Here is a 22,128-nt window from a genome sequence, read left to right as displayed (position 1 = left end):
CACTGGAAGGAGCTCAGATAATAAGGTGATGAGCACTATCTGGAATAGTGTAGGATCAGATCCATACAGCAGTGATGCCAAGACCTTGCATTGTCTTAACTGCTCTTACAAGTGCAACAACCAAACTAAACAACCCACCCCCATATTATTGCAGTGATGTTATATCAAGATAATAAAATATGTAAAAGATAACTGATGGCTAATGGGGTGAGATTGTTGGGTGTAATTTGTTATACTGTTATAGTTTATTAAAATATGTGCATGTTAAACCCAATATGTAATTTGTAAGGATATAGCAGTCGTTCAAAATGGAGTCTGAATCACCATTTTGCAAACTCCATCTTGTGCCCACCCCCAAGTGCCCTGTCATCCTGCCCTAGTTATAACTTGATCAAACTGGTTTTTCCGGCCACTGGGCGATCTCAAGAACAATTTTACCTCAGACTGTTTCCCGCCTTTGCTGGGACTGTACCATGTTTTCCCGCCACAAACTGCATAAAAGAGCTGTGACCACAGACACATGGCACAATCCATTCTAGCGACTGCATGCACGGTGCATCGTCGGAGGATACCACCTTTCCTGTAGTGAAGAGAAGAGAGACGACGACGTGTTTCACCTTACCGGCTCCCGTTCCTGGGAACGTCACCACCAGAGGGTTTGCGGTCCGCTTCTTCTATTCCAAGACATCGAGGCACTCTCCAGGGCCCCTCCTCTGCGGGTTCCAGTTACCCGACGAGGGCAGGTCCTGGACTTCGCCGCCGGTGCACCAGTCCACCGCTGACCAGCATGGCAGAGGGCGGGTCTGCTCTTCTGAGTGAAAGGGGCTTGTCTTATTTCTTGATAGTTACACCACTAGACTGAGAGCGTTACCTTGGTTCCCCTTTGAGGCAACAGGATGTCACTTTATCAAGACGTTTCTAGAATAGCGTGGTATAAAACGGATTAATGAGCTGGGCTGATACTTTTGACCCATCAAAGATTTCTGCTTAGTTTTTCCAACATAATTATATCACCCTGTGTGGAAAAATGCTCTTATCCTCCCTGGTCAGTAAGGGCTTGATCCTGGGAGGAGTTGAAAAGGTCCTGAGTACCTTCAGTCCCCATTGACTTCAGTGGGACCTGAGGGTGTTCAGCATCTCAGGGTTGGGCCCTCTATTTCTCATTAAAACGCAAGTGATTCATAGTATTGAATGTTACAATTGAGCTGTTTGAGCCAGTAGCAGTTTTTATTTTTAAATCTTTGATAGCCTGTTTAATTTCCATTTGATACATAGGTCATTCAAGTCAATCTTTTTTTACTGAATTCAGTTTCAGTGGGTGGTAAATTATTTAACAGTGTGTTTGAAGAAAGTATTGATAGATGCCTTGGAGATATTTGGGCATGATCCTCTTCCCATTTAATGTTAATATCAATTTTTCCATTTAATTGAATAGGAGAAGGATTTGGCCCATAGTTAACAGTGGTTCTAAAATAAATCACTGAGATCTTTCTGTGAGATTTTCATTTTAAAATGCTTTTAAAGATTTTCTACTTTGCTTTTCAGATATTTTTCTTTGATACGCAGGGCCGCCCGGGGGAGGGGGGCAAGTGGGGCAATTTGCTCCAGGCCACAGGCCCCGCAGGGGCCCCCACGAGAATATAGTATTCTATAGTATTGCAACTTTTTTTTATGGAAGGAGCCCCCGAAATTGCTTTGCCCCAGGCCCCCTGAATCCTCTTGGCCGCCCTGTTGATACGCAGTCTGCTTTAGTACCTTCTGTATAACATATTTCATAGGAAATGAGGAAATCTATTTTTCATCACACAAAAGTTACTTACATTGATGTTTTACTGCGGTTTATATGGGAGCAGTATAGGAAAAACAGACCTCTGTGACGGAGGATAGAGAATTCACCTTTTTGCTTAAAATCACTGTTTCATAATTTGTATGTCCTGTTGCCCCTATGACTGGAACATCATCCTTGAACCTGGTCCTGATTCAGGAAAGCAGTTAAGTGTGTGCTTAATTTTTAAGCACATGTGTAAGTTCTGTTGAAGTCAGTGGGACTAAAGCACATTGTTCCAGAATTGTTTCTAGTTTTGTTCTGTTTTAAATGTCTTGCTCTTGTTTTTAGAGCCATTTTTTCTATTCATAAGCTGTGTGATTTATGAATTCACTCTGAAGGAATCCCATTTCATGTAGATGAGCATTTGCTGGTTGTATTAAATAAATAATATACTATTAGCTTGTTGTTGTTAATCACAGCATTCAGGATCTTGTGATATTCATTTAATAATAGTTGATGGACTAAAGTTTATAAGCAGGCAAGAATGTCCAGAATCCAGATATTGTTATGGGATCTAGGGATGCCTCATTTAAAATTTCCAAGAAATTGTCTGTCCCAAAGTAAGTTTGGTGTAATAAAGAATAAAAAACAAAATACAGAGGGAGATGACAAGTTTTGATTCATTTGTCAAGCCAAGTTTATTATGAAGTATTTTGTTAGTTCATGGTTTTAGAATGGTTTATATTTTATTATATATTTTCTATCCATGGTAATAGAAGGGAATACAGGTTGGTGGAATAAATGGATGTCATGTTAGGATATTCTGATGAATCTATGATCCACCTTTTTAAAAAACAAAACACAAAACTCATACTACTTTTTCCCCTCTGAGAGATCCAGATAGAATTGCTGTAGGTGTGACAAGGAGGAAAAAGGAAACAATATGGATGAGAAGTACCATTCATTTACTTTTCCTGGACTTCTGCAGTAGCCTCCTGGGTATAGACACCAGAGAGCTGCGAATCTGAATGTTACTTTCGGTGCTCACATTATAGCTTTGGTAGTTGGAGACATTAAACTTTCAGTACAACAAAAGCTCAAGCAGAAGATAATGATGTTACAAATGTAACTTCCATTTCAATGGAATTAGAGGCTTGCCTGGGATGACTTAGTATGTAAAATTCTGTGGAGGGAAAAGGAGTGGATATTTTGTAGGAATTATTTTTTATCTTTTTCTACTTATTTATTTCTGTACATCTTTGTCAAATCATTGCAATATCTAAGCACTGTTTTATTTTTGTTTTTATAAACTTTTCTTTTAATAGGATCGGCCACAACAAATGATAAGTTCTACCTTTTGATTAGTCACTAAAAAGGTAAAAGTATAATTACGATGTTCTGGTGTTTGAAGAAAGATGTGATTGTGGACCACATAGTAGTGAAATCCTTTAGCATTGACACTACTCTTATTAAACTAGAGCCTCCCATTGTAATTTTTGAGAATACTGTATAGAGACACCGGAGATACCTTGGAATCACTACAGGTTTCTGTTGTGATTCTCATAATAGATCATAATCAATTGAGAAAATGAAGATCTCAAAAATTACTTAAACCATAATCTGAGAATCCTCAAATTCCTTAAATGTGTACTGGATGTTCTGAGCTTCCATATAGGAAGTACTGTATTTATCTCCCTCTGCTACTCTTCATAGTCCTGCTTGCATCCCTATCATGTTAATTTTCATATGATGTCATGATGATGATATTTAGTAGTTGCCTTGGGAAATTTTATTTCATTTTGGAGAAAAAAACTAACTGCTCATTTCAAGAAGCTCTGGAAAGCTTAACTAATCTTCTATAATTAACAGAAGCAATCAGTGAGTTCAGTGTCTGACATCCTGAAAGTAAGGTGAATTAGATGTTGACAAAGACCTTCCACAAAAGACCAGGCAAAACTACTGCAGTCAGTCTCACCTTAACAAAATGTCTTTAAAAACTCTCATGAGTTGTCAAAGGAAAATTAATATATGAATATATAATATCTGGAAAAAGGAAAGTGAGAGAGATTTCCAATACCTATGAAAGATATAATGGTGGTGGTGCAGGATAAAACAACTAAAACTCTCACAAAGTATCAAGTATTGTGAGTTGTAAGAAGGATGTCTCCAGACTTTACAGGTCTGTCTTCTGAAAAATGCTGACAATTATTCAATTATTTTTACTTATAATATGTCTTATTATGTATTAGACATCTTGATGGCTCCTTATATAAAAGAGGGGATCTGATACCGCTTTGCAAAGTATCAATAAATGCCTCAGGGAGCAGCCCTGGAATTGAAACACTGAAATTACAAAAGGCATTCAGGCAGGCTGACAAAGCATTTATGGCCCAGCACTGGCATAAGTGGGAGTCTTGGGTGCTCAGTATTTCCCAGGAGTGGGCCCTTTACAATCAAAATTTGCATCTTGAAAATAATTACATTGTTGTTAATTTCAAAACTCTAGTAAATAGATGAAAAAATTGAGGACGAGAAAAAAGTGTGTTCTAGCACTGAACATCCTTTAGAAACCCTTTTTCATACTGCCAGAAGTAGAACATGCTGCCGAAGAATAAGTCTAAGGAAATAGGGCCTTCATTTTTTTTAAAGTAATATGTAGTTAATTATAACTTCAAATTAAGGCTACAACTCTAGAAACACTTTACACATCTGAGTAACTTTATGTATGTGAGCAGTCCCATTAAGTTCAATGGGACTGCCCATGTAGGAAAAGCAGTGTGGGTATTTGCAAGGTCAGGGCCTAAGAGTACTAAAATCCCAAAATATCTCTAGGAACAGTGGATGGAAAATGAAATTAATAATGACTATGTATACAAACATGGACAGTAAGAAAACTGGTAGTTCAGAAGCCGTGAAATGCATTTAAAACTTTTACAGAAGACAGGTGCTGTTTATCAAACTTCTTTGTCAAAATAAACTTCTTAAAGAAAATTACTTCTATTAACAATTTCAGTATGAATAATTCAAAGTGATTTGTTTTGATTTTTAGATTTAAATTAGTTTTCTCAAATTACAGATAAAGAATGGCCTATTCCATTTCAACACAGAACTTTGTTGCACTTTCAGATCTGCATCCAAATCTGGCTCGCCCTGTAAGTCTCAGCAACATCGTACTTTTGTTCTCAGATGAAATTGTATCTGACTGTATTATATTACTGCAAAATTATGTAATTGACATGTATTTAGAAACTCATAACATCAGCGTAATTGTTAGATATAAAGTACCGTACCTTCTTTGTGTACACACCAGGAAAATGAAAATTGCTGCTGCTGTTGTCCATAGTGTGAGTACTACAACTATAGATATTGACTGGGCAATTCATTATCTGGAAGTATCAGAGACCTCTTAGTATCATTTTAAATGAATGCTGAATTAGTGATTGCACATACAGAGTCAGGACTATATAGTCATAACACATCAGGAATGTGTGATATTCTTTGGCTACAAGTTATGGACAAAGGGCCTGATCCTGCAACCTCTGCTCACATAAGTAGTCCCATTGGGCCAAATTCTGAAGTCCTTATTTATTCAGACAAAACTCTTATTGATGTCAGCGGGAGTAAAGATTTCAAGATTATATACCCAATGGGTTTATTATTATTATTTCTTTAATTATTTAAAACAAAAAATGGTCTAGACACTTAATAGATTATAAAATGATAAGGACTCAGCCTCAGAATACATTAAGATAAACAGAAAAGGAAGGGGAATGAGGTGCAACAAAAAATTTCATTGAGCAGCAAAATTTAATACTACTTGTTAGTTCTATGATCTGTGTTTAGATTTATTACTGTATATATCTATATTATGTTTTCTATCATTTAACTGTTAACACTTTGAGTGAGGACCAAGACTACTGTACGCATGAGAGTAAATCTTGCAAGATTAGGCTGTAATATACACTAGCATAACTGTCCTTTGCATTTTAGCTCATTGACTTTGTATTATCAAAATAGGAAATCCCAGTGCATATATTTAATTTTCATATATTTCATTTCATTTGCTTTTCAAGTTTAGATTTTAATATTCTGGGCTATATCATTCCTTCTGCTCCAGAAACTCCATCTCCAATTTTCATAGTCCCCTCAGTCGTGGGCTATAATGGTCTCCACTAGACCACCAGTGACAGCATGTTTCAAAGGTTTTGTGCTACTCAGTGCAGGAGCCTGGAGAACAGAGATTGAATTTCAGCTTGGATGCACTGAGAGCTGTGGTGTTGTAGCCAGATATCTCCACAGATCCAAGGGTATCTACATGGTTGCAGGGCCATACATGCTACAGAAGTTCTGATGACATTGAAACAAAGTTGAAAACACATGGAATTTTCCAAGTACTTTCCCTGTTGCCACAGCTTTTCTATGGAAGAGGACAATTTAGTCCAATGTTCTTGTCTATTTTAAATAATGAAAGCTGGGTAATCATAAAAGGAACTGAAGCAGATGAGATATTTTTACACACACCTCGGTATTTTGTGCTGTCATTTTTCAACTTTTCATAAATTCTCCCTGTCCCAGCAAAATGCATTAAAGTCTTTGTTGTTTGTCATCATTCACAAATAAATTGATCCATCAGCTCAGTTAAAATATTTTCCCTTTTAAAAGCAAAATTGTAATTTTTGAGTGCAGCAGATTGTTTTCATCTAAGAAACATCCAATTACTACAAATTAAACCTGACTCTCTAATTAGCTTTTGATGGGTGGATAATTTAAAAACAAAAAAATCTATCAATACATGTTAAACTAATGAGTACATATTTTAATTAGTTAAAATTAGTTTTTAGTTTACTGTAGGGAAATTTAATTTGTTAGGAGAGGCTGAAATAAATAATACTTCAGGTTAAAATTTTTAACAAGACGTTAAATCACATGTTCAGATTCCAAGTACTAGCTCCCTATTACCAGCAATGACATACAGGATGTGTTGCAAGCTCATTTAATTGCCATCCAGCCTGGCTTAAAAAAACTAAACAATGCTATGTGGACTGATAGAAAACGCTGTATGAAAGAAAGCTCTGAAGACCTCAAGGAAGTTACACTGTATTAAACACATGCTTCTAATGAGATCCTTTAAATAACTATAGGATAGGACAGTTACTGTGCTCCACCTAGTGATTGAAAGTAAACTATAAACATGGGCTCAGGTTCTGAGCAGACTTACACTGTGTACCTCCAGAGAAATCGGTGGGTAGCATGGGGTTGTAAATTAGTGCAGAATTCAACCTGTATTGACCACTAAATTGTTACATTTGCAAATACCAATTAACTGGGTCATATATTCCATCTGTTGTTGGAACAACAAAATTGCAGGGACATCCACTCAATGTAAGCGCAAGTGCTATGCAGAGATGTTGTCCATCCAAAATGCAAATGATACATGCTCTGTGACCACTGGAATGGTCCTAGAGAGCGAGTGGCAGTAGGTCAACTAGTGGGAACTAAACTGATGATGCTAAGACTGCAGAAGTGGTAGGCAGCTTGACGGTCTTCACTTTTTAGGCCTTCACATCCTATCCTCTTCAATTTACCACCTCTCATCCACTATTAAGATGCTGACTCCTGGCTCCAGTCAGCCCACAATGTCAGTCTCCATTGCCCATTTGCTAAATTTCCAAACAACCACCTTTGTGCTTTTTCCCATGCTGTCTTTACACTTGGTAGGCACGCTGCATAAACATCTGCAAAGCTACCTCATTATCCTGCTTCCAAAACCTCCTTTTCTGTGATGCCTATAAAAATCTTGACCATGATAGAACATCAGGGTTGGAAAGGACCTCAGGAGGTCAGGCTGGTGGTGTGCTGAGACCACTGTTTATCATGCTGACCAATGTGGATTATTTCCTTGTACTCCCCATTTGCCTGTATCTATCTGTTGTTTTTCTTATACTTGGATTGTAAATTCTTTAGGGCGGGGACCATTTTTTGTGTTTGTACAGCACCTAGCACAATGGGATCCTGGTCAATGACAGCTACAGTAATATAAATAACAACAAAGAGGCTGAAAGCAATAGGGTCTCTCTCCATTGTGAATTTAAGCAGATCTTGGACTAGTACATTTTTGGGAGCCACATGCCATGCCCACAACATAGTCCAGCTATCCCTGCCTATCTGAGGGGAAGACAGTGAAAATTATAGACATTTTTAGGTAACCTTTTTCCTCCCACAGCTTTTTACACAGGCAAATGTTTGGGCCTCTTTTACCATTTTGTACTAGTTACTTTTTTTCTTATAAAACTGAATGTTTATGTTTAAGCCATTCATTTATGTGGCACCGTGGAATAAATACATTAAAATGGTTATCAGTCAATAATATGTTTATTATCATCTGAGTATAAGTCCATGAAATCTAATTTATCATATGCATGTGTGTTTAATATTTTTATACTATAATCTTTTTTTGTTTTTCAGAGTATAATCGGTGTAGTTATTGGGAAAACAGATGTCAAAGGTTTTCCAGACCGAAAAAGTAGAGTTATTTTTTTAATTTCAGTTTCTCATGTGGTATAACTTTGCTTGTATGACTAAAACAAAAATATTTAGTTTTCTTTGTGTTAAAAAAAATAGAAAAGATCAAACTTATTTTTTCAGAGACAGAAGGAACAGTATTAATTTGGCAAAACTCTCATCAGTTTTGTTTTTCAAAACCCCAAAGCAGAGGTGCTTGAGATCCATAACCCCAGCTCAGGGCATGGGGAAGATGATGCCAATTTTGGCCCCTCTCTAATTGAGAACATTTCAGAAATGTTGCTGTTTTTTTATGTTAATTCTTTGTCTTAATAGAAGTGTTAAGGATGTATTTTGAAGAGTGAAGCAAATAGGGCTGTTTGGGTCTCAGTGGCACAGATTCATGCACTGCATACATTTTAAATTGTATGAGAACAGTGTTTTGTATGTAATTTATTGGAATTGAAAGGTACCAAACTGACAGCACTGAAGAGTGAGGTTGTCTGTTTATCCAGAGAACAGGTATGGCTAGGGTGACCAGATAGAAAGTGTGAAAAATCAGGACAGGGTTGGGGCGTAATAGACACCCATATAAGAAAAAAAGCCCCAAATATCGGAACTGTCCCTATAAAATCGGGACATCTGGTCACCCTAGGTATGGCACGATATTGTTAGGAAATGCCTTCAGGGAGAGAGGATACTTCAGTCTCCATGACATTCACTGCTCAGTCCTGCTGCTGGCACTCCCAAGAAGAAGAATCCTCTCTAGGAACATATCTGCATAACTTTTAAATTCAGTGGTTCACAATACATACCAGGATATGTGTCCATGTAATTGTAATCAGAATTATTCTTGCTGTGTGTGGATCACCATACAGGTTTTATTGAAAACTTACAAATAACAAGGTTACAGTGCAGCATGATCCAAAGACAGCTTCATGGATGAGATTCTGTATTCAGCAAAGAAATAGCAGCCTAGCAGGAGGAGGGAGCAAAGGGTGACTTTTTCTCATCTTTGCTCCCTCCTGATCCTGGACTGTTCCAAATGCTGGAGAGGCCCCTTGTATAACTAAGTTATGGTGGCTTCCCAAGACTACCCTATGGGCTGCATTGCTGCCTGGAATCTCTGCAGAGCTTTGGCTCTGTCCCACAGTGAGTCCCTTCTGTCCCCAGGCATGTCATCTTTGCAAGGGTTTGTGAACAGGTCCTCCAGAGGCAGCCTTAAGGCTGTTCACCTGATTGCCTGCCTGGGGGGAATCAATGCTCCAGCCCATTTGAGCAGTGTAAAGGGGTTGGAACAGAAGTGAGGATCTCAACCCATGAGTTTTTTTGCCTCGTACACCTCTACCCCAATATAACGCGGCCCGATATAACATGAATTCGGATATAACGTGATAAAGCAGAGCTCCGGGGGGCTGGGGCTGGGGCTGCACACTCCGGTGGATCAAAGCAAGTTCGATATAACGCAATTTCATCTATAACACGGTAAGATTTTTTGGCTCCCGAGGACAACGTTATATCGAGGTAGAAGTGTACCTACACTTCTTCATGCCAGTTTTACTGCTGGGGAGGTTGCTGTAAGCCAAATTCTCTTATCTGTTGACCGCTGTGGAGTTATACCAGCAGAGAAGTTAGCTCAATATGTTCTCTGTTTAGTGTTGCTTTATCATTTTGCACTGCTATATATTTTTATAGTTGGCTGATCTTAAATCTTTCTCTGATGTACACATAACATTTTTGGTGCATATCTACTGATTTACACTCCTAAACATACATGATGTTACATAATATAAAACTCCATTAAAAGTTGGATGACAAGTGCTTTGCCGAGTGTGGGGAGACTTGCACAGCATCTGTTTGAACCACAGTATTTATTGTTGCCAGACAGCTCCCATTCATGAACACCAAATTTCATAGTTAAAAAATCTGCTGACCTCTAGTGGTTTTTACCAAATTTCTGTACACTAACTTATTTAACACTTTTATTTAAAGTTATGGTAAAATCTGGTTAAGTATAATAATACTAATATCAGATTGAATTGACATGCTTTCATGCATATCTGATATTAAAAGCATTGTTTCTCTTTTTAGACATTGGATCTGAGAGATACACCTTCAGTTTTACCATTCGAGATTCACCAGCTTACTTTATAAATGTAAATTCTTGGGGCAGAGAGGAGTATGTTAGATCGCTTTCAGAAAGTTTTAGAGTAGGTGACTGTGGTGAGTTGGAGTTTACTCTTAACGTATTTCTGTTTGAATATTTTTTCCTGTGAATCAGCGTCATGTGTTTGCGGTTTTACTATATTTTCATCTGATGATTATGAGAACAATTTAATTGGAAACAAATTGTTCAGTTACATAAGTATAGAGGAAGAGGGAGTAAACCTTTTAGAATTTAAAATCAAAGCTGCAACAGTTGTCAACAGCACCCCTGCCCCAGATATAACCACTGAATATTGCCACTCAGAACCCATCCATAGTTAATGGATCTATATTTTAACATTGTGCTCAATTATTATTAATCATTAAAAGTAAATTGTGTGTTAAGATAATTTAGCATTTTTACTTACATTTTTATTTCAGTTGTAATTTTTTTAAATGATTAGACACAACCCCTTCCCCACACCAAAAAAATCCCCAACACAATCCGCTAAAAAAAACCCCAAAGCTCCTGATTTATTTGTCCTGTGCCAATGTCTTTTAAAATCAGTAGAAAGAGTCCCATTGTCTTCAGTGGTCTTTGGATCAGGCTTATAAGGTGGAAAAAAGCCTGCACAAGGACTGTGCACCACTTTAGTTCCACATAAGCTATATTTTGAGGGCTTAAGTGAGACATGGTATATTGTCCTTGTGTGACCCCTCTGCACAGGTGAGAATTTCACTCTTAAAGCACTTTTAAAATATTTGTAATAACTAAATTTTTGCAATCTAACCTAGAACAAATAAACAATTGCCTAGATACATTTCTCTGTACATATCTGTACTCTTCCTTTTAAATTAATTTAATATTACTTTTCTATGTTATATTTCATTTCAGTGACAATTGAAAATCCTTTAGTGCAAACAAAGGAACTAGAAAAGGAAGAAAAATTCAATCCCACAACTCCTAGGTAAATTTAAAGTAGACTTCCAGCTTCTTTTGTGGAATAATCATGATTAATATTGTCTATAATTGTCAGACTAGACAGTTATTATGAGGCAATTTCCCTTGGAAAATTGCAAGATTAATGTTATGCATCCATGCTTTCCTCCATCCACTACCACTACCGATTTAATGGCTGGGATACTTGGTTGGATCTGTAAGGTGCTGGACAACTTTTGGTTAAAAGTGGGTGTGTACTGGGATACTGAGTGCTCTGCTGCCCATTGGCCAGCTAGAGAGATTGGCTATTGCTTCCCCCGGTAATTTATTTAAACCATGGCCTAGGGTTTTCAAGCCTCTTGTCTATTTTTAGCTGAACCCACCCCCTCTCCCTGTTGTTATGTTATATAGGAACTATGTGTTTAGGTTGCTCTGGGTCTAACTGATCATCTGTTTAAGTGATCAGGAAGGAATTTTTTCCATCAGGGACACACTGGCTGTGGCCTAGTGGTTTTTCTTTCTTTTTTTCCCCCCCCATTCCTTCCTTCCTCATATTGTGCAGGAGACACAATAATGTTAAATAGGTGTAGTATTTAGGAATTTCATGTGAGGAACTTTATGAATGTTAATCATCACAACTTATGGCCAGTGTCCAGTGTGGATAAAAGGCCAAAGGGCCAGCAACCAGAACATCAGAGACGTAGGATTTTGCTGGTGGATCCAAGGTTTGTGGAAAAAAGGGAGACCTGAAGTCCCTGCAGAATGGGGTCCCTCTTTGGGATCCTCTATCCTCTTTGCAGGGGGAAAGGTGAGAGGATTCAGAAGAGCAAGTTGAATCCTTGGGGTAGGCAGTGAAAAGTATACTCAGAGTTGCCCTATAAAATCCACACTGGACCCACTTCAGATTCCTGGTATAGGGAAACAGGGCAGACAGTGATGTTAAATTTTAATAAAGTTGTGGCCTGCTGTTTAAAATGTATCCATGTATCTGTCGTCATTCACTTGTGGGTCCTGAACAATATATAGTTATATATTCTGCCAAACAGTCTTACAAGGAAATGGATTTAGTCATGATGTGGACCTTGGGCTTTTGTACTAATATAGTAAAGATCCTCAGTAGCTAAGCATGACTTACATTATGCCTGCAGTAACGTATGTTGAAGTTAATTGAATTTATTCCAAGGATGACTGTGCCCCATTGTGTTTAATTAAACACTTAATCATTTTATGGAAAGATGTTTAATCCTGTCAAAAGCCGTTTGCATGTCTTTAGCTGGAAGGCAGTTTAGTACACTATAGCATTATTTTTTAAAAATAGTTTATATGGCATCACGATTATTTTGGTTTCAGTTAACTTTGTGAAAGGTATCTGAAAATTTGAGATGGCACAATGAGATTAACTAGCTCTGTAAATCCTAACCCAGAGCGGAGTTTGTCACAGATGTTGAACAACTGAGTCAAACCTTATCTACTCAAATTCCAGCATGGGATATCGATTGAGGGTTGTTTGTTTGAGAAGGAAAAGCAAGGACCTTTTCCTTTTCTCATATATTCTTCAGGCATTTGAATCTGTGGAGAGGGAACTCCTTTATCCTGGCTAATGGTGTGTGTGTGTGTGTGTGTGTGTGTGTGTGTGTATTATTATTATTAGTAGTAGTAGTAGTATTACTGGTATTTGTCCCAGAAAGTTTACAATCTAAGTACTATAGACTATAGACATTGTTACTGAGTTGCTGTCCTAATAGTATGTAATCTAACACTTTGTAAAGCACTTTTTAAATGTTTCATTACATGGAGTATATATCACAATAGAAAAACTACCTGTGAAGTGCAGAAAGGGTGATGGATTTATGTTTTACATTGTTAATAATGCATGTTGACTTCTTGGTAGTAAATATCTATGAAGTGTAACATAAACATGTCATTTCTCCTTAGGATGAAAAACTGACAAGTTGTTATCAAGATATAACAACTTTTATTTCTTAACCTTTTGTCATCCTCAGTAATAATCCTATAGAAAAACATCAATTGACATTGTTCGCTATGAACTGATGTAACTTTTCACTGGATAGTGTACTAGTGATGTGTAAAATACATTTTTATGTATTCAATTTAGCTGCTACAAATTATTGCTCAGTGAGACTCATTCAGTGGTCAAAATTTGTTGCCACTATGAAGTGGACACCAAGCTGCTTTCCCTGTTGCATCTACCTGTAAAGGATCCTCAGGATTACTATTCTCTGGGTGACATTGTTGCAAATGGGCAAAGCCTTGATGGAAGAATCATTAATGTGCTTGCAGCAGTGAAGTCGGTAAGTTAGACGTGCTACAACAAAATGAAGAGGGGTTTTTTTTTCTGCTGCAGCCCTGATTGATTTCAGTGTAGATTTAGATTTACAGGGTCATGGCTGCCTGAAGCAATTATTTTCTTTTGTCTTGGTCTGCAGTCATATGGATTGAGTTAATACGAGAAAGAAAATGCAACATAAGGATTGATGTATATAATATATTGCTTTATCTGATACAAAAATGCAAGGGGATAACTTATTTCAATGTTCATTGCATACATACATGTCCACTTTTATAAAGTAAATATTAGATTATAAAATTAGTTAATAAATATAATATTTAAGTTTTGGGATGCTAGGACTTCTTTGGGATGTGTAAAGCTCTAATTGCAGGCACACACCAGCACATACTGTAGCTTAAAAGATCTGCTTTGCGAATATAATATCAAGAGGTTTGAGAAAACAAGGTACACCTGCATATTTGAGATCACAATAGAGCCCCAGATATGTTCAGGAATTTATTGCAACTACTGTACCGATGGTCTGTCTATGAACTCCAATCCCGCTATTCTGAAATACATTCAAGTGTACACGCTAGGCCAAATCCTGGTACTTTCAGTAAATAGGTTTTGTACAGGTGATCTCAGAGGAGATTTATGAGAATAGAAACCTTCCAAATCAAACACTGTTTTGGGATCATGTCAGCACATGCATAGAAGATGTACATATCTGGAAATCAACATTTTTTTCAAAGTAAACCATAGTGTCCGTGGATACCTTCACATATATAACTCATTCAGTTTTTTATGAAATACACAAGTTTGGCCCTTTCTCTGGGGGTTAAAGACAATACTGTCAAACTTTGCTTCTTCACAGAATACATAGTCAACCTGTGAAACTTGTTGCCGGGGGATGTTGTGAAGGCAAAACTATAACTGGGTTCAAAAAATAATTAGATAAGTTCATGGAGGACAGGCCATCAGTGGCTATTAGCTAAGATGGTCAGGGACGCAAACTCATTCTGTATTCTTGCTTGTTGTCATTTTTTATATATTTTAATCATTTTGACTCTTCCTTTCTAGCTTGATTCTTTTTAATTCTTCTATATATTTTAGGTGAATAGTAATATTTTTCTTACTTTTCAAGGTTGGGGAGCCAAAGTACTTTACCACTTCAGACAAAAGGAAAGGTCAGAGGTGTGAAGTAAAGCTGTATGATGAAACAGAATTGTCCTTTGCAATGATTTGGTAAATTATGCACTAAATCATTATTCAAATACACAAATTAAAGCAAGCGTAGATAAAGAGAGAATAAATTGAATGTAGTAAATATTGCCATAATCTTGTAGTTAGTTAATTGAAATACAGTATTAATTGGGTGACCACTGTGATGAAGCAGCAATATTTATTAAAAGGCAGCAGTATCCATTAAACAATATTATATGTAAAGGATATCTGATAGCGACCTTGGATATGTTATCTATTTCTATGAGTTATTGACAAACTTACAGCTCAAGAGTGTCAGAGTGAAGCTGAACTACAAATAAATTCTGAAAGGTCATCAGTGGTATGGAATAATAAACTGTTGCCAATCAGACCAATAGACATTTTATTTATGCAAACAGATGTATTGTTTGCTCCCAAACATAGGTCTACCTTTGCATGAATGTGCTTATGCATGGCTGTCAGCACATTCACAGGTAAACAGTTTTATAATTAAATCTCCTAGCAAATATAAAGTAAACATACTATTAGATATGCATTTATGTAGCACCTGCCATTTTAAAATAGCTGTAAGTGCAGTGCATTTCCTCCGCAAACCAACCAGTTAAAAAGGTAATATAAAAGATGATAAAAAACCAAAGCAGAATTAATAACGGGAAGTGGAGTTAGGGTAAAATGGGATTAAAATGAAAACAAACACTTAGAAATAACGTAGGAAAGTTTTGTAGTTACTTGGTGGACTATATTTTAAAAATATGCTTGTAGTTGTGTTTGCATAACCATTTGGATGTACAGGTGATATAATCTGTACACCCAAAAGCATTTGTGCTTGTGCACATAGCATACAAATACAGGTTATATAAACCTAGTAGTTTGCATATACAAATAATGGTATGCACACAGAAGTGTTCATGCACAATTAAAGGCTGGACTGGGGTCATTCTGACCATTTTAACCTATAATTAAATCTTTGTTTAATATTTTGGGGAAGGATGAGGGGAATGAATGCTCCTTAATGGCATAAATGCTAATCCCTACTATTTTTCATATTTTGTCACCCATGTTCCCAATGCTTTCACTATTAAATAAACAGGTTTTTTTAATTTAGTTGGGATAATGAATCTATCCAGCTTGCGCAGAGTTGGATGCCACGAGAAACAGGTATCCCTTTTCTATTTTTGTGAAAGATTTCTGCTGTTGTTTTTTATCTTTAGTGTGATACTTATTTAAAATAACAAAGAATTATGTTTTTGTGTCCAGTAATATTTGCATCAGAGCTGAGAATAAATTTTGACAAATTTAGGAACTGCATGACTGCAACTGTTATATCAAAAACCATTTTTACAACTAATCCAGGTAAGAGATTGTTAAAGCCCACATATTGTAGGCTATAATAGATAAATAATTCACGTGAAAGTGTTGTTAACTTTTTGGTTCAAATTTAGCTTGCATTAGAATTTAAAAGAAATTTTGAAGCTTTAGCTAAAGAAAAATGTCACCACATACAATAGCTAATTTCTGTCTAACACCTAGCATTATAATATTTAGCACAACTGTCCAATCAGTAGTTAAAATTTAGCTGAGTCTCCTATTAAGCATTGTGACATGAATATTTTTTTCTTTCTCTATTAGGTACAAAATGCAAACCCAGTAAAAATAACTTGTAGGTTAATAGGTAGAGTTCTTGGGTCAAATTCAGCCCTCAGATTCTCACATGCATCTTCTGATTTCAGTGAGCAATGAATGTGAGCATTTGAGTGCAGAATTTGGCCCAGCGTATTTATAATTTGTCTGTTTGCAGAGACATATGAAAATTTAATTTTAACTAAGAAAAGAATGGCCTGATCTAACACTAGCTGCCTACACAGTGAGTCATCTTCACCAGTTGGAAGCATTCTCTAAGGCTTTGTCTCTCCTGTAAATAGCATTGTGCTTGTTTTGTAAAAGTAACAGTTGCATGGTTTCTGAGGGCCAGATGTTCTCATTCCATTGTGTGGGTGGGGTGGAAGGAGTGAACGTGTGAAGATCTGAGCTGAGTTGGTGTCTGTGCAGGAGAACATCAGATCAGCAGCAGGGTTCCCAGTCACTTCACCCAAGTCCATGGAAGACCCTTGTGTGAACGTCATATGTTGGGGACTCTAGATTTTGGGGAGTGGAGAGGGGACAAAGTCAGCCAAGAGCTGCTAAACACAGTTTACTTCCTATTGAATGTGCCCCACAGTCTCTGGACATTTGGCGCATATATAGATGCTTAGCTCCCTCACTGTGACAAGAACTCCATAAAGAGGTGTATCCATGGCAGGAGAGAGAATGGCAGTACAACCGGAGCTGGTCCTGATGCCAGAGAAAAGTGCGGTGCATGGATGGTGCACAGGGGAATCTCTGCTTTGCAGATCTGTGTGGAAGGGTTGGGCCTGTTTTACTTTGACTCCCTGGCCCAAGTGGCCCTCCCACTCCTCCTAGGCCTTTGTCCTTGTGTTAGTGAGATGGAATGGCATTGCTACTGTAGCATTTTGCTCATATTTTTAGAGTATTTTTCCCCTCTTGCAGGAAGGGGCAGTCAGGTGCCGAGTGAACAATAATTTCTGGTTTCCCTGCTGCACCTCCATCTACGCTTCCTTCGTGCATCCCATATATGTATTAGTGGTTGGAGAATGAGAGAAGCATCTCTCTTCTCACTGCAGAATGATGTGGCCTTGCTGCTACCAGAATAAAAATAGCAATAATTTCAGAATTCAGACATTTTACTTGTCATTTTTTGCAGGGGACATTTATTCATAGCTAATTTTTATTTTATATTTAAGACACACCAGAAGCAAATATTCTTTTCAACTTCATAAAAGAGAGTGCAGCAACAGGAGCTTTGGATGATATAACTGAGGATCAGTTAAAAGAATCCATAAATTGTAAGCATTCCTCCAGATATTCCTTTGATTTAATGTGACTCGGCTGTGTACTACTGTCATTTGCTTTTCGGGCCTATTCCTGCAGCTTTTTTATCGAGGTAAAACTCACTGACTTCAATGGAAAAATTCACCTGTTTAAGAATTTCAGGACCTGACCTTTATTGAGCTGTTTTACAAATTGGCTGGCGATGTTGTGTACCTCAAATGTGGATGGCTATGCTTACTTGCAAACAGCTTGACGTACTATTCTTGGAAACGCACTGGCCTTGGGGAAAGAGACCTAAACTGAATACATATGAATAAATAAGAAAAAATCAGGGCAAACTATTATATATAAAATGCCTATATATGAATATATTTAGAACAGGAAGCACACAATAAATAGGACAAATATTTTATTTGAAAATGTTTTCTAGTAAAACTTATCTTCTCTGGATTGGAGCTCTTACTTAAGTATTTTCTTTACTGAATGTCTCACTTTTTTATATTCATTATGAGCTTGATCCAAAACCCATTAAGGTCAATGGGAGTCTTTCTGTTGATTTCAAATGGGCTTTAGATCAGACCCATTATGCCTTTTTGAACTTTGTCCTTTTTTTTTATGTAGTGGTGTTTTCTTGGACATATTTAACATTTTCCTTTCAACTTTAGTGCAGAATATAGTTGACATTTATACTGTGGAGCAGTTAAAGGTAAAAGCTTTGCAGAATGAGGGAAAACCTGAACCAGTCTATGGCATTATTTACGCTTATATTTCTACATTGAACATTGATACTGATACATCTAAAATTATACGAAACAGGTGGTAAGCAGCTGTTTATATTTTAACTTTATATAAAAAACATTTGCCCTCCTCTTCTTTACCCCAACACAACTGAGATCAAACAATGTTTTGCCTAGTTCCAGGAAAGTAAAATGAAACTGCTCTGCGGAGGGGCGGAGGGATCTGGTCTTGTTAGAATGGAGGGTTTCAGATGTAGTAGTTTGTCAGAGATGATTAGAGATAGGGCCTGCCCTCTCTGGCCTTTGGAGGGAGAGAGGAGAGTAAGGGCCAGTTTGTCTCTATATGAGTGTAAAAGATGAAGGAATCTGGCTGGAAGGAAGAGTCCATTGGAGGGGTGGGCTTGGAGGAAGGTCAGGTGGTCTAGGGAACAATTTCAAATTGACAATAAATAACTGTATACCTGTTGTAATTAATAGGTTGTCTTTTCCTGTTCCTTGCAGTTCAGGGTGCCACTATGTGGTCAACGAAATGTCAAACACATGCACTTTCTGCAATGACAACTCTTCAGATGCTAAGTCTGTCTTTACCAGTTTTGATTTACTAGTTGATCTTACAGATCACACAGGCACTCTACGTTCATGTAACCTCTCAGATGTTGTAGCTGAGGAAACATTAAGCTGCACGGTAAATAATAGAAATCAGTTTCCCCTGGTTGATCTGATCTAAGAGTGTGAAGTTCCAGCTGTGTGAAGCAAGCCAAAAATTACTATTATTGCTATATTATATTTGTACTCCTTACACAGTAGAACCTCGGCATTATGAACACCTCAGGAAAGGAGGTTGTTTGTAACTCTGAAATGTTTGTAACTGAACAAAATGTTATGGTTGTTCTTTCAAAAGTTTACAACTGAACATTGACTTAAACAGCTTTGAAACTTTACTATGCAGAAGAAAAATGCTGCTTCCCTTTATTTTTTAGTAGTTTACATTTAACACAGTGCTGTACTGTATTTGCTTTTTTACATATATATACAAGCTCTGCTGCCTGATTGTGTACTTCTGATTCCAAATAACTCTGAGATTCTACTATATAGTTAGGGACTATCAAATGCCTAGAAAGAAATAATCATGTTTAAATTTATTTAAGAATTTATAACGGTGCTGATCCTCTTAAAACTTTACTTTGATTAAAAGAGATTCAACAGAAGATCCCTATTTTTTCATTTTAAAAATTACACTTTCCTGGAGACATAGTTGATATTTCCATTAATCTGCCTCTCTGAACATTAAGCAGTTTATTCTACCCAATATATCTAGGTAATTATAAAACATGCATCTCTGTGATATTTGATAGCTTTACAAGTTTATTAAAGTGAATAGCTTCTCTCTCTTTCCATCCACCAGTTGGTGGGAAGCGTTTCTGTTTGCTAATTTTTTTTTTTGGTGAGGTATGATTGTTGGAACATTAGACTGAAGAAATGAGTTTCACATTTTCCTTTGAGGGCATTAAGTTTGTGGTCATTCTAGTATCTTCTGAAAGTGATTTTCACTCACATGTATAATTTAATGTGTTTCAGAAATAAGTGTGTTGTTTGATCATTTCAACAGGTCCATGAATTCCTCACTCTGATGGAAGAGCAGAAGACAGCATTAAAATGGCACCTTCTCCTGGAACGAAGCAAAATTTATTTTAAAGTAAGTATGTAGTGTTATCACTAAACAAGTAAACCATTTGTTAGTGTCAGTTAGGGAAAGGATTTTTTATATTAAAATAAAATGATGTTTAACAGTCATAAGATAGTCACCTAGTGTACTTATTGACAGTTAAACGGTTTATAAATTTATATGCATATAATTGTTGTATAATACAATATAATACAAGAAAATAAATGTCCTCATTATTGGGTTTTGACAGCAGGATGGCTACTTCTGTAGGCCTTACTCAGGCAAAATCTGAGTGAGACCTGCAGGATCTGGCCACTGCTGACTAGGGCCCTGGTCTTCTTAAGAGTTGTGCATGTGCTTAACTGTAAACATATTAGTACCATTGACCTAATTAGGACTACTCAGGTGCATAAACTTAAGTATGCGTATGTTTGTAGGATCAGGGACCAAGTTACATGTTTGATTATATTGTACTGTGTCTAGGATTGTGTAAATATTACCTTTCATATTTAATTATGCAAATTAAAACTTTTAAAAAAACCACACATGGCTTTGCCTTTGGGGAAGGGAATATGATAGTATCTAGAGTCTCTAGCTGTCTTGGGAATGGCAACAATAATACAGACCCACACAGCTGGAGAAGTGAATTGTTAAAACATTTGCTGCTTTGATGCAACATGCCTGATTTTTTTTAAACCATACACTTTACTGTGCACTGTATGGTACTCCCTTTTTTATAAAATGGCCTGTTATAGAGCTACTGTAACCTGGCTTCAAACTTTTCTTTAACATTCATTAAACTTAACTCTTTATAACACATACCTCTCCTTATCCCACACAGTGTCTGGTTCCCATAAAATGGAAGCATTTATCTTTGATATTCATAGGCATATAAGCAATATGCTTCATTGAGACGGGAAATATTGTATATAACTTTGAAAACAAGAAATTTTGAAATGTTTTGCAGAAAAAATACAATTCTTTATTTTTACAGTTGGTTTTGTCACCCAGTTTGAGAACCGGATTGAGAGTGAACTTGCTTTCATGCAGACTAGCAGATCCTGTAGAGGCCAGTCAGAGCTTGTCAGGAAAAGGAAGAAAATAACATTGTTTGGCTTTTTAACAGCTGGAAGGATTTAAAAAGGTTGTACTGCATTGAAATGACATTATTATAAAAAAAGATGTTTGATGCAATACTTGTATTTTGTTAAATGTATTTAGATTGGTAAAAGAGTAACAGGTTTATTACTGAACTTTACAAATAGGCCTATATCTTCTTGATCTTTCTGTTTTATATTATTCATCTTAGAAAAGCTTATTTAGGGGTCATTTTAGGAAAAAATCTGTTTGGCATCTTGATGCACTTTCTGTTGAATTAAGCCCCTTAAGTAGAAAGGGAAACAATTTTCATTCAGTTTACAATAAATTTTGAAAAATGCTCAAAGGGATAATAAACAGTTATTTAATCTAAACTGCAAACATGTTTTTATTACAATATACCCATAGGAAAGAAATTCTAAAACTATAATTCTTGAATTATTGCGGTAGATATGATCTGTGATCTTGTATAGCGTGGGAGAGTAGCGATCACAATGCAATAAAAACGGAATTCTCTCTAGCCAAAAATGATCTTCTGTGACTGCTGGCCCACTGAAGTTCTGTGTTCTCTAGCTGAAGAGGATAACCACTCCTTTTTGGGGAAAATTCCTGTAATTCTAAATTACAAAACACAATAGACCAGTGGTTCTCAACCAGGGGTACATGTACCCCCTGGAAGACCTCTGCGTACCCATAGGGGTACATCAGCTCATCTAGATATTTGCCTAGTTTTACAATAGGCTACAGAAAAATCACTAGCGAAGTCGGTACAAATTTCATACAATGACTTCTTTATACTGCATTATAGACTATACACTGAAATGTACGTACAATATTTATATTCCAATTGATTTATTTTATAATTATATG

The 22,128-nt window shown here is 36.7% G+C and overlaps 1 protein-coding gene and 1 long non-coding RNA gene across 5 annotated transcripts in view; one reads left to right on the top strand and one right to left on the bottom strand.

Moving 5' to 3' along the window:
• The window catches only part of LOC123343816, a 29,334-nt gene extending 28,723 nt beyond the window's left edge, over nucleotides 1-611 (bottom strand). The window contains exon 1 of the long non-coding RNA XR_006572369.1: nucleotides 439-611. This is a non-coding gene — a long non-coding RNA (uncharacterized LOC123343816). The remainder of the gene's footprint in view (nucleotides 1-438) is intronic.
• Nucleotides 495-21,649, top strand: MEIOB (meiosis specific with OB-fold). Of its 4 annotated transcripts, none has more exons than XM_044979234.1 (15): nucleotides 495-656; nucleotides 3,094-3,144; nucleotides 4,845-4,920; nucleotides 8,234-8,291; nucleotides 10,361-10,492; nucleotides 11,310-11,382; nucleotides 13,471-13,666; nucleotides 14,789-14,889; nucleotides 15,974-16,026; nucleotides 16,126-16,221; nucleotides 17,670-17,771; nucleotides 18,423-18,576; nucleotides 18,996-19,179; nucleotides 20,104-20,190; nucleotides 21,155-21,649. In XM_044979234.1, the coding sequence occupies exons 3-15, from the start codon at nucleotides 4,852-4,854 to the stop codon at nucleotides 21,263-21,265; spliced, it is 1,416 nt and encodes a 471-aa protein (XP_044835169.1). In that variant the 5' UTR covers nucleotides 495-656; nucleotides 3,094-3,144; nucleotides 4,845-4,851; the 3' UTR covers nucleotides 21,266-21,649. The 4 variants fall into 4 exon arrangements, with proteins under 4 accessions (XP_044835169.1, XP_044835170.1, XP_044835172.1 ...); XM_044979235.1 differs by having other exon boundaries at nucleotides 495-663; XM_044979237.1 differs by lacking the exon at nucleotides 495-656 and adding an exon at nucleotides 778-801.
• Nucleotides 21,650-22,128: the final 479 nt, after the last annotated feature.

This window comes from Mauremys mutica, chromosome 11 (assembly GCF_020497125.1).
Source record: "Mauremys mutica isolate MM-2020 ecotype Southern chromosome 11, ASM2049712v1, whole genome shotgun sequence".
Taxonomy (NCBI): domain Eukaryota; kingdom Metazoa; phylum Chordata; order Testudines; family Geoemydidae; genus Mauremys; species Mauremys mutica.
This window is presented reverse-complemented; position numbering and strand designations above follow the sequence as displayed.

What these genes read in the sequence shown, in the direction of transcription:
- MEIOB (XM_044979234.1), top strand. Translation starts at nt 4,852, where the DNA reads ATGGCCTATTCCATTTCAACACAGAACTTTGTTGCACTTTCAGATCTG. An exon ending in TTCAATCCCACAACTCCTAG is followed by an intron (nt 11,383 to 13,470) that starts GTAAATTTAAAG and finishes TATTCAATTTAG; the next exon opens with CTGCTACAAATTATTGCTCA. An exon ending in GTTAAAAGAATCCATAAATT is followed by an intron (nt 17,772 to 18,422) that starts GTAAGCATTCCT and finishes TTTCAACTTTAG; the next exon opens with TGCAGAATATAGTTGACATT.